A 13,135-nucleotide genomic window follows, 5' to 3' on the forward strand; every position below is an offset into this window, starting at 1 on the left:
CAAATAAAATTTAATTGAATAGTCAATGTGTTGAATACTGGAGAAATGAGCAGGAGTAAAGACCTCAGTGACTTTGACAAGGGCCAAGTTGTTATCTCCAGATGACTGGAGCAGAGCATCTCTGAAACGGGGGTCCGAGGAGGCACAAACCATAAACTGGAGACAGTGTGTTGGGTGCCCAAGGCTCATCGATGCACGAAAGCAAAAAAGGCTATCCTGTCTGGTCTGAACCGAAATAAGTTTCTACAGTGGCACAAGTCACAGAAACGTTTAATGATGGCTATGGGAGGAATGTGTCACAACACACCGTGCATCGCACCCTGCTGCGTATGGGGATGCGTAGCCGTAGACCAGTCAGAGTGCCCATGATGACCCCTGTCCACCATTGAAAGTGCCTACAATGGGGCATGTGAGCATCATAACTGGACCTTGGAGCAGTGGAAGAAGGTTGCCTGGTCCGATGAGTCCCGTTATCTTTTACATCACGTGGACGGAGGTGTACTTGTGCGCTGTTTACCTGGGGAAGTGATGGCACCAGTGTGTGTGTGTGTTTATATACACATACACACACACACACTAATCAGCCACAGACAGGTGAATTGAATAACATTTATTATCTTGTTTCAATAGCACCTGTCAAGGGGTGGGATATATTAAGCAGCAAGTGAATAAGGGGTGGGATATATTAGGCAGCGTAAGTGTAAGGATCTGCGCGACTTTGACAAGAGCCAATTTGTAATGGCTAGACGACTGGGTCAGAGCATCTCCGGAAGCGCCCGCAATTGACCATGGAGAAATGGAAGGTGGTCTGATCTAATAAATCACGTTTTCTTTTAGATCATGTGGATGGCAGGGTGAGTGTGCATTGTTTACCTGGGGAAGAGATGGCAGCAGGATGCACTATGGGAAGAAGGCTGGCCGGCAGAGGCAGTGTGATGCTCTGGGCAATGTTCTTCTGGGAAACCTTGGGGCCTGGCATTCATGTGGATGTTACTTTGACACATACCAACTAACCTAAAGATTATTGCAGACCACATACACCCCTTCATGGCAACAATATTCCCTGATGACAGTGGCCTGTTTCATCAGGATAATGTGCCTTGCCACACAGCAATAATTGTTCAGGAATGGTTTGAGGAACATGAAAGTGTTCAAGGTGTTGACTTGGCCTCCATATTCCCCAGATCTCAATCCAATTGAGCATCTGTGGGATGTGCTGGACCAACAGGCCCGATCCATGGATCCACAACTTACAGGACTTAAAGGATCTGCTGCTAACCTCTTGATGCCAGATACCACAGGACACATTCAGAGGTCTTTTGGAGGCCATGCCTTGATGGGTCAGAGCTGTTTTGGTGGCACGAGGGGGGACCTACATGATATTAGGCAGGTGTTTTTATGTTGTGGCTGATTTATATATATACACAGTGCATCCGGAAAGTATTCCCAGCACTTTTCATAACCACATTTTGTTATGTTACAGCCTAATTCCAAAATGGATTAAATTAATTATTTTCCTCAAAATTCTACAAACAATACCCCATGATGACAACGGGAATGTAGTTTGTTTGAAATCTTTCTGAATTTATAAAAAAAAATATATATAAAAATATCACATGTACATAAGTATTCACAGCCTTTGCCATGACACTCAAAATTGAGCTCAGGTGCATCCTGTTTCCACTGATCATCCTTGAGATGTTTCTACAACTTGATTGGAGTCCACCTTTGGTAAATTCAGCTGATTGGACATGATTTGGAAAGGCACACACCTGTCTATATAAGGTCCCACAGTTAACAGTGCATGTCAGAGCACAAACCAAGCCATGAAGTCCAAGGAATTATCTGTAGACCTCTGAGACAGGATTGTATCGAGGCACAGATCTGGGGAAGGGTACAGACAGATTTCTGAAGTTTTGAACCACTAGGACTCTTCCTAGAGCTGGCCGCCCAGCCAAACAGAGCGATTGGGTGAGAAGGGCCTTAGTCAGGGAGGTGACCAAGAACCTGATGGTCACTCTGACAGAGCTCCAGCGAGCAAAGGCTGTGAATATTTATGTAAATGTGGTTTTTTTTGTTTTGTTTTTGTTTTTTAATACATTTGCAAATATTTCAAACAAACTTCTTTTATATTGACATTGTGGAGTATTGTTTGTAGAATTGAGGAAAATAACTAATTTAATACATTTTAGAATAAGGCTGTAACATAACAAAATGTGGAAAAAGTGAAGCGTTGGGAATACTTTCCGGATGCACTGTGTGTGTGTATATATGTATATATATATATATATATATATATATATATATATCAGCCACAACATGTAGGTCCCCCTCATGCCACCAAAAAGCTCTGACCTGTCGAGGCATGGCTGTGAATACTTTCCAGATGCATTTGTTACGCTAAAACCACAAACAATTCAAAATAAGAGTCCCCGGTGTATTTTGGGTTTATTTATAGTTAAATATCCCACGTTATGCACCAAATCTGAATAAAACTTTTTCTGATTATTATTAGAATTTAGTTTGCACAATAAACGGCATCTGGGACTTCATTCATTTTGGAATCTAGTAGCCTTTACAGTGAGGAAAATAAGTATTTGAACACCCTGCTATTTTGCAAGTTCTCCCACTTAGAAAACATGGAGGGGTCTAAAATTGTCATCGTAGGTGCATGTCCACTGTGAGAGACATAATCTAAAAAAAAAAATCCAGAAATCACAATGTATGATTTTTTAACTATTTATTTGTATGATACAGCTGCAAATAAGTATTTGAACACCTGTCTATCAGCTAGAATTCTGACCCTCAAAGACCTGTTAGTCTGCCTTTAAAATGTCCACCTCCACTCCATTTATTATCCTAAATTAGATGCACCTATTTGAGGTCATTAGGTGCATAAAGACACCTGTCCACCCCATACAATCAGTAAGAATCCAACTACTAACATGACCAAGACCAAAGAGCTGTCCAAAGACACTAGAGACAAAATTGTACACCTCCACAAGGCTGGAAAGGGCTACGGGGAAATTGCCAAGCAGCTTGGTGAAAAAAGGTCCACTGTTGGAGCAATCATTAGAAAATGGAAGAAGCTAAACATGACTGTCAATCTCCCTCGGACTGGGGCTCCATGCAAGATCTCACCTCGTGTGGTCTCAATGATCCTAAGAAAGGTGAGAAATCAGCCCAGAACTACAGGGAGGAGCTGGTCAATGACCTGAAAAGAGCTGGGACCACCGTTTCCAAGGTTACTGTTGGTAATACACTAAGGCGTCATGGTTTGAAATCATGCATGGCACGGAAGGTTCCCCTGCTTAAACCAGCACATGTCAAGGCCCGTCTTAAGTTTGCCAATGACCATTTGGATGATCCAGAGGAGTCATGGGAGAAAGTCATGTGGTCAGATGAGACCAAAATAGAACTTTTGGTCATAATTCCACTAACCGTGTTTGGAGGAAGAAGAATGATGAGTACCATCCCAAGAACACCATCCCTACTGTGAAGCATGGGGGTGGTAGCATCATGCTTTGGGGGTGTTTTTCTGCACATGGGACAGGGCTGACTGCACTGTATTAAGGAGAGGATGACCGGGGCCATGTATTGCGAGATTTTGGGGAACAACCTCCTTCCCTCAGTTAGAGCATTGAAGATGGGTCGAGGCTGGGTCTTCCAACATGACAATGACCCGAAGCACACAGCCAGGATAACCAAGGAGTGGCTCTGTAAGAAGCATATCAAGGTTCTGGCATGGCCTAGCCAGTCTCCAGACCTATACCCAATAGAGAATCTTTGGAGGGAGCTCAAACTCCGTGTTTCTCAGCGACAGCCCAGAAACCTGACTGATCTAGAGAAGATCTGTGTGGAGGAGTGGGCCAAAATCCCTCCTGCAGTGTGTGCAAACCTGGTGAAAAACTACAGGAAGCGTTTGACCTCTGTAATTGCAAACAAAGGCTACTGTACCAAATATTAACATTGATTTTCTCAGGTGTTCAAATACTTATTTGCAGCTGTATCATACAAATAAATAGTTAAAAAATCATACATTGTGATTTCTGGATTTTTTTTTAGATTATGTCTCTCACAGTGGACATGCACCTACGATGACAATTTCAGACCCCTCCATGATTTCTAAGTGGGAGAACTTGCAAAATAGCAGGGTGTTCAAATACTTATTTTCCTCACTGTATGTGTGTGTCCGTCACAATAATAAAAGACAAATATTTTTTTTTATTTTATTCAATAAATTAATATTATAAACAATTGACCAAATTAAACAGTTATATATCACTTTAGTTAACGTATTGGCAAAATTCATTTTTGGTCGACCTCTAGAGAAAAGTGCTTTCCTTTCTTTTAAAGAACTTTAAACAAGTAAAGTTGTTTCTTTGCAAGGGTAGTCTAGATCACAAGGAGAAAGTAATCAGGTGCTCTGACCTGATCCAGTGTTTGAGGGTGGAGTCCAGACGGTATAGCTCTTTATTGATTTTGGTGGTGGTGCTGAGCCAGTGGTCTCCAAGCTGAGTGAGCTGAGTCTCCAGCTCTGAGCAGGACACATGTAAAAGCAGTCTCTTCCCATCCTCCAAAAATTTATACAACTGCTGCTGCCGCTCAGAGAGACTGATCTTCAGATGCTACAGAAAGAGAGAGAGAGCGAGAGAGAGAGAAATATAGTCACCAATTTCATACAACATAGTGATATGTTGCATAGTGACAACGCAAAAAGCAATTGCTCTTTTTCGAATAGCCAGCTTGCTTACAACCCTGTCTGCCTCAATGCATATAATTTATTAGTTGTAAACAAATACCAATTCAAGCCACACAGAACTGGTCAAGACTGAACAATTATGAATGCCTGAATATCCAAGAGATTTAAAAAATATTTTGGAATAATGTTCTTTTACTTTATTTACATTCCCACTCATAATGTGAATATGTGTGAAGGAGCTTGTAGTGTATAGTAAAATACGGTACCTGATAGAGAGTGATTCTCTCACTCAGTCTATCTTCTGTCTCCTCCACCAGGCCCACACTTGGGATGCTATTTTCCACTGCCTCTAGCTGCCTATACAGGGCCTGATAATCACCAACCAACCTGCTCCACCACTGGTGCTCAGAAACAAAGAATTAATTCAACACTGCACTTTATGATTACGATCTCTCAATATCTAATATATTTAGATAGGAAAGACACTTAAAAGCTATTTTACCCCTTGTATAATTAATTAAATAGAAGCACACACCTCCAGGATTCCCTCCAGCTCCACTCCTCGTTTGTGGGCCTGTTTAAGTACAGCCTGGGCCTGGGCCACAGTTTCTTCCAGATTCTGGAGCTCCCTCTGCACCACCAACCCACTGACTTGTCTAAATAAGGCCTGTGTCATCATGACATGAGTTTCTAGCCCCTGGAAAAACTCCTGCAGTAGAAGACGGACGGACAACATGAGGGCAAGCGGTTACAGAACTAACAGATGGTGAATTTGATATACACTGCTAAAAGTCATTCTCTTAAATATTTTTACTGTTTTTCAGTAAAAATATTAAAACATCCTTTTTAATATAACTTAGCATAAACCTAACTTAATGAATTGCTTACAGCATACAGCTGAAGTCAGAAGTTTACATACACCTTAGCCAAATATATTTTTCACAATTCCTGACATTCAATCATAGAAAACATTCCCTGTCTTAGGGTCAGTTAGGATCACTATTTTATTTTAAGAATGTGAAATGTCAGAATAATAGTAGAGAGAATTATTTATTTCAGCTTTAATACCTTTCATCACATTCCCAGTGGTTCAGAAGTTTACATACACTTTGTTAGTATTTGGTTGCATTACCTTTAAATTGTTTAACTTGGGTCAAATATTTTGGGTAGCCTTCCACAAGCTTCTCACCATAAGTTGCTGGAATTTTGGCCGATTTCTCCACACAGAACTGGCGTAACTGAGTCAGGTTTGTAAGGCTCCTTGCTCGCACATGCTTTTCAGTTCTGCCCACAAATTTCCTATCAGATTGAAGTCAGGGCTTTGTGATGGCCACTTCAATACCTTGACTTTGTTGTCCTTAAGCCATTTTGCCACAACTTTGGAGGTATGCTTGGGGTCACTGTCCATTTGGAAGACCCATTTGCGACCAAGCTTTAACTTCCTGGCTGATGTCTTGCGATATTACTTCAATATATCCACATAATTTTCCTTCCTCATGATGCCATCTTTTTTGAATATTGAAATGCACCAGTCCCTCCTGCAGCAAAGCACACCAACAACATGATGCTGCCACTCCATACTTCACGGTTGGGATGGTGTTCTTTGGCTTGCAATCCTCACCCTTTTTCCTCCAAACATAATGATGTTTATTATGGCCAAACAGTTAAATTATTGTTTCATCAGACCAGAGGACATTTCTCCAAAAAGTTATATCTTTGTCCCCATGTCCACTTGCAAACTGTAGTCTGGCTTTTTTTATGGAGGTTTTTAGAGCAGTGTCTTCTTCCTTGCTGAGCAGCCCTTCAGGTTATGTTGATATAGGTCTCATTTTACTGTGGATATAGATACTTGTCCAGCATCTTCATAAGGTCCTTTGCTGTTGTTCTGGGATTGATTTGCACTTTTCTCACCAAACTAAGTTCATCTCTAGGAGACAGAATGGCTGCGTGGTCCCATGTTTTTTATACTTGTGTGCTATTATTTGTACAGATAAACGTGGTACCTTCAGGCATTTGGAAATTGCTCCCAAGGATGAACCAGACTTGTGGGGGTCCACAATTTTTTTCTGATGTCTTTGCTGATTTCTTTTGATTTTCCCATAATGTCAAGCAAAGAGGCACTGAGTTTGAAGGTAGGCCTTAAAATACACCCACAGGTACACCTCTAGTTCAGTACACTTCCTCTCAGAAGCTAATTGGCTAATTGTATAAAGCTTGACATAATTTTCTGGAATTTTCCAAGCTGCTTAAAGGCACAGTTAACTTAGTGTATGTAAAGTTCTGAACCACTGGAATTGTGATATAGTAAATTAAAATTGAAACAATCTGTCTGTAAAAATTGTAAGAAAGATTACTTGTGTCATGCACAAAGTAGATGTCATAAACGACTTGCCAAAACTATAGTTTGCTAATATGAAATCCGCGGAGTGGTTAAAAAATGAGTTTTAATGACTTCAACGTAAGTGTATGTGAACTTCTGACTTCAACTGCAAGTAAATATGATAAAAATAGATAACATAACTAAATTAGATAACAAAGCATAAACCTTACTAAATTTAGTTAGAATTATGCTTAAAACAAGAAAAGACTATATGCTCATTCAGGTAAGATAATAATAAAAAATACATTCTCTTAAATCTTATTCAATTTTGCTTCTCAAGAAGAAAATTAATTGTATTGTAAGGTTTCTTCTAATGTTTAGATATTTTAATGTTTGGATATTTTCATGGTGGAAAAAAACCTAAATACTGATTAAGAAAAGCAATTTAGATGTATTTCTCTGAATAAAAAAAAGTTGCATATGGTGACCTTCAGGTGAGATTTTTGCCTTAGATGCAGATGCTAGACAGCAATTCAGCTAAAAAAAAAGGACTCACTTTATAGCAGGTGTCTTTAACTTCTGTGTACTTAAGCATTTGATATAATGTACTCCTAACCCTAACCCTATCCCTACTCCTAAACATACCCGTACAGTGCCTTGACCTCAGTAGCAGCTCTTGCAAGACTCTTGCAGATTTGAACACCTAATATAAAGTGGGACCACCAAATTCAAAATAGGCTGTTTTACCTTGTGTTTGTCTAGGAGGATCTGAACCTTAATCACAGAGCCCACTTTCATCTTCTGATCAGCAGCCATTTTGTCCTGGGCTGTGTCTACCACATCTATCAGGTCCTGCAGAGCTCTCTCGAATTGAACCTTCACAACCAATGTCTGGTTCAGCCCACTTCTTTTGGATCCTACCATCTCCACCAGTTCTTCATATGCATCCTACATGACAGGACAGAACAATTCAGAGCAGAAACCTACAGAGTAGTTGTATGGTCAATTAAAAACAGAAGACATGAAATCGAATTGTAAATATTGTTTCTGCTCTAAAGCAAACTGTGGTGGAGAGACAGACATTGTACCTGTAGTTTCAGTAGCTCTTGAGTGCACAGCTGGTTGGGCTGTAGTGTATCTCCTCTGCTCCTTATCTCAGAAACTTTCAGTTCAAATTCCTTTAGGCTGTCTTCCGCTTCTGCTAGAATCTGTTTATATTAAACAACAGAGATTTTATTGATGATATCCTTGGTTAAATATATAAATTGTTTGAGGTCAAACAACCAATACTAAAAAGTGGTTTAAAACTCCCTATCAAACAAGTTATGGAATGAAATATATAAAAATAGCAATATGTACATTTGTGCTAAAAACGCTGTGTCTGACCTCAATCTGTTTAGAGGCAGGGCAATCCAAAGCTGCATTCATTTTCTGCAACAGCTGGTACTTTGAGTCACTGAGAGCAGTAAGCAACAGCCTCAACTCAGTCTGAGGAAACACAAGAAAGAGAGGAATACCGGTCATAATGTGTGTGAGAGAAAACTTATTTTAAACACCATGCTGACCACATTCCATCTGTAAGCATACATATCCCAGCACACATACCTGGAAAAGAGAGAGTTCCTGCAGCTTGTTTTTCATGCCATTACATTGCTGCTCCAGCACTGAATCAAGCAGCTTCAGTCTCCCCTCCAAACCATCTAACACCTCCTCAACCAAAACACTCCCTCCACCTTCATCCCAAAACCACTCTGTTCCTCCAAACGCCTCCCGACACCTACATACCTCCTCACTGACATTCTTTACCTCTTTACTCAAACCCTGAAGACAACAGACAAGAGAATAATTCAGTGTTTAAGTAATATATAAACAGTTTAACACTATTCTAACTAGGTGTGCCGAGATAAAGTGTCCAGCAATAAAAAACATCTCTTCCATGTGAAAGCTTTTGTCTTGCCCCGCCCACAGGGAAATCTCATTAGTCCAAAATTCCACATCCGGCTCCACATAAATGTACATTAAAAATTAAATATCTTCTAATTGGCTGTGATTGTGTCAAGTTGCACAGTATTTTCAAATTAACTGAGGAGAGACAAATGGAATGTTATAGCATTGTGTCTGATTAAAATATGTTGTGAGACACTAATATAAATAACGTTAAGTGATGTCTTACCTCTAGGTGGCCCAAGTGAGTCTCTGAGTCATCCGATAGTAGCACTGGGCCACATACAAGCTCATTCTCAGCATTGTCGAGCCAAGAGGAAGCTGAAGACACAGCCTCATAGAGTGTCCTTTCAAGAGCATGAGCACGCTTATTGTCAGCACCCCCTGTCTGTGGGGAGGACATAAATCAACGGCAACAATAGCTATGTGCGATAATACAATTTTCATGTGTTCATCTGTACCATTCACACTGTCATTGTGACTGGTGAAAGACCAGTTTAACATACCTCAGACAAATCCTCTAGATCTTGGCTGAAGCCTTCAAACAGAGCTCTGGGTGACAGGATTTCCTGAGTCAGTTGCTCCCCTCTGAAAAGTCCACATGGGCTGGATGCTGGCTGGTATACCTAAGAGAGTGGATTGTTCTCATTTATTTAGAGCACATGAACAACTTTAATGTTTTTGGACTTGGAATGACTTTTTAAACTTTTTAACCGTGAAGACCCTCATCCTCATGTGTGGACATTACGTTTTGGCTTCGCTATAGGCTATGCGCAATTTAAATTAATTTAAACCAACTGATCTTAGTTCAGGAGATTCTAGGCTGCCATTAAAGGGTTAAACAAAACTACATTTGGTAAAACACCTCATTAAACTTTTCATTAAGCCGAAAGATTTGAGTCTCTAGTTTCATCCGATATGCCATTTGAACAATTTCATAGATTTATCGTGAAGTGGCATGCTGTTAAACAAAATGACCACACATGTGGACTTTAGGCAATTTGTTCTTAAAATATCCTATATTCACAGTGCATTATGACATTGAGAATCAATTGGTTCATTTAAAGGCTTGTAAATGTTGCTTTCAGAGACTGTATATGGAGTTAGGATGAAAATAAGGTGCATTTCAAACTGTTCTGAGTCCAGTGCAGACAGACAGCACACTGGAGGTTAAGTAATTCCCTAATTAGGGAGCATCATATAGCTTTTCTATGCAGCCAAGTCCATTCACTCCTAACATCCTGTCATAAGTACAGTTTCGGGCTGCAGATGATGTTTGGACCACTCAGCATGTTTGGCAGACATGGGACAATGGTAATCAGTACATAGATTCAGAATTTATAATGTATAATTTTATTAGAACATGGTTGGCAGTGATTGGTGATGCTGGCCATTACTTTAAAACAGAATTATTTATGCTAATTTCTGATGTAATGTTTGTAACGTCTCAAAAACATGAATAACCAACGCTCCTGGAAACATAAATAAACAATTTAATAAAAGATTTTCTATAGCTTGGCATTATTTAAAATTTCACAACTGTCCACATAGGTGGACATACATTTTTAGGAGAACTATTTGGTCTAAAAATATATATATATATTTTGTGGCATTTTTCCTAGGGGCTACTAGTTACAAATCAAAGAGGCACACAGCAGTCATGCTCATGTCTCAGAAGGTTAATGATAGTGAAGAGGGAGCAAGATGTTATTAGGAAGTAAGAGTCACCTTTGCAAGCAATGTAGTTCTAACATGTTGCAGACAAAACTAAAGTGTAGTGTTGAGGTTGATTATGTACCGTGTTACATGGCATCTGCTCAATTGTGTTTAGTGACAGCTGCAGTTTGTTTGTAAGGTCTTTGTTCAGGTTTTCCCATCTGACTCTCATCTGATCATTTGCGCTCATGCTCTCAGGCCAATGACCATCATCCTGTTCTGCAGGAGAACTACAGAGCGAAGAAATATGTTCATTATATTTGTAGCTCTGTACAGTGTACATGCTGTCATTCAAGAATGTTTATAGAAGAGCAGCTCTATTGTGTGAGAGAAAGATGTGCACATGTTGACAGAGAGATAGTAGACTAGTGGGCGGGACAAACCTCTCTCCATTAGATGTTGTTCTCTGTAAGAGAATCTCCTCTCCTCTACATGCTACAGACTGTAGTAACTTCTTCTGTTCACCAAGCTTCTCCTCTAATTCCTACATCACATATAAGATGCCAAAAATTCAAACAGGCACATAGACACATTTAAATGCAAGTATCCACAGTCTTACACTGTGTAATAAATAGGCATGACAGGGTGACAAGAGATACAAAGCCTTCCATTCCCCATTCTAATTCTGCAACACCCTTCCCACAGTGAAATTGAATTAGTACAAAATCCTGCTTCACATAGCTGTACATTAAACAATAATATCTCGTGATTGGCTTTGATTGTGTCATAAAGTGAATAAGTTGCATCTGGTTTGAACAAAATGTTAGGATTTTTACCTAAAGACTATTTCAACAACTTGTAAATTACACATACTATATAGTGATATATATAATGTTTTTATATGTTATTGCTTTACAGTAGTTTGATTCTAGTTCAATACCCTCTGTCTTTGCACTGTGTCTTGATGCTGTTGGCTACGTGTGGATCTCACTTGACTCAGCCAATCCATCATATTGGGGCTCTGAGATGGAGACAAGTCTGATTCAATGTCCTCCTGTTCCTGAAGGGAGCCCTTAAAACAAGAGACGGAGGTCTGTTATAGACATAAATGTATGAAAAAGCTGAAAAAATATGCCTATTTGAAGTATTGTATTGTTTTGATACAAAATATTATTTAATTTTTTCTAAAAGCAAGCCCATTCAAACGTGAGTCAGCATAAATTTGTTGAGTGCTGTAGGTCACTGCTAAAAAGACCAGCTTAGACCAGCATGTATTTCCAAGTTGATTTAGCCATTTGATTGACTAGCATATGCCTGCTGTTCACAAGCAAAAATGCTAATCAACCAGCATGGTCTTCCTGTTATAAATTTATGTTGTTTCGGAAAATTATTTTACAATGAACAATGAACCATTACAATAAGGTACTCTTTGTTAGCATTAGTTAATGTATTAGGTATATATTTTTTACCGCATTTATTAATCTTTGGTAATGTTAGTTAAATAAAATTGTTCATTGTTAGTTCATGCTAGTTCATAGTGCATTAACTAATGTTAATATATACTGTAAAACTTTTGAATTTGTTTATTTTTTAACCAAGATAAAACCACTGCTAAAAAAATCCCCTAAACATATAGGTAGAGGTTCAAGCATGACTGACAAAAGCATTTGGATTTCAGCTTGCATCAGGCAGTTACATTTAAAGCAGATTGAAATAATAGACTTGTGGCACACATTTGTAAAAGGTGTTGATGTTGCATCATTCAAAACAATAAACAGTGCTTGACATTTTATTGTACTGCTGTTAACAAAGCATCTATTGATGTATGTGTATTTTAGTGTTTGTATTGGAGTGTGTCTACATGTAGAGTATTTACCCTATCTTCTGATTCCCATATACTTAAATTACCTCCAGTTGTTCTTATACTGATACTTATACTAAAAGTATTTTGACCCTTAATGAACTATAAATGTACTCAATTCTACAGGTCTTAGATGACCCTTCCCTCTTTGAATGTTTGAGTTGGTTTGAGTGTCTTTCACCTGGATGTGGGTCTGTTTGTCTTGGAGGATGCGCTGTAGCTCCTGCAGGCTGGATTTGAGGCTGTGTAGTTTGACGGAGAGCTGCTCAGCGTCACCCCGTGTACCTGCCTTCCCCTCCATCAGTAAACTCTCACTGTGCACTGACAGCTCAGATAGACACAGCACCTTCTGCTCGATTTCCAGTAACATGTTCTACACCAGGAAAAGAGCTTACAACACTTCAAAACAGCTTCTGTTGATTTGGAATATATTTGTATATCTGCATGTAATATATCTGTATCTGGCAATATACTGTATGACTTTGACAGTATAGCCTTTATTTAGGGCTGTCAGTTTAAGTCACAGTTCTCTTTTCTTCTCATCTAAAGAAAAAGTATGTTTTTGTGCAATGAAAATACAATCTTATATACAGTCTTCATTATAAAATATATTTTTATGTTTGATATTTTAATATATTTAATATTTTAGTTT

The 13,135-nt window shown here is 39.1% G+C and overlaps 1 protein-coding gene across 1 annotated transcript in view; it reads right to left on the minus strand.

Moving 5' to 3' along the window:
- Positions 1-13,135, minus strand: part of LOC127622487 (nesprin-1-like) — a 173,528-nt gene that overhangs the window by 41,062 nt on the left and 119,331 nt on the right. Inside the window, 13 exon segments of the mRNA XM_052096589.1 lie at positions 4,432-4,628; positions 4,969-5,100; positions 5,238-5,411; positions 7,770-7,970; positions 8,111-8,230; positions 8,409-8,510; positions 8,628-8,843; positions 9,196-9,354; positions 9,473-9,592; positions 10,765-10,912; positions 11,066-11,166; positions 11,563-11,694; positions 12,665-12,856. Of these exon segments, the coding sequence (XP_051952549.1) occupies positions 4,432-4,628; positions 4,969-5,100; positions 5,238-5,411; positions 7,770-7,970; positions 8,111-8,230; positions 8,409-8,510; positions 8,628-8,843; positions 9,196-9,354; positions 9,473-9,592; positions 10,765-10,912; positions 11,066-11,166; positions 11,563-11,694; positions 12,665-12,856 (1,994 nt within the window).

The sequence above is a fragment of the Xyrauchen texanus genome, chromosome 28 (genome assembly GCF_025860055.1).
Source record: "Xyrauchen texanus isolate HMW12.3.18 chromosome 28, RBS_HiC_50CHRs, whole genome shotgun sequence".
In the NCBI taxonomy this organism is placed as follows: domain Eukaryota; kingdom Metazoa; phylum Chordata; class Actinopteri; order Cypriniformes; family Catostomidae; genus Xyrauchen; species Xyrauchen texanus.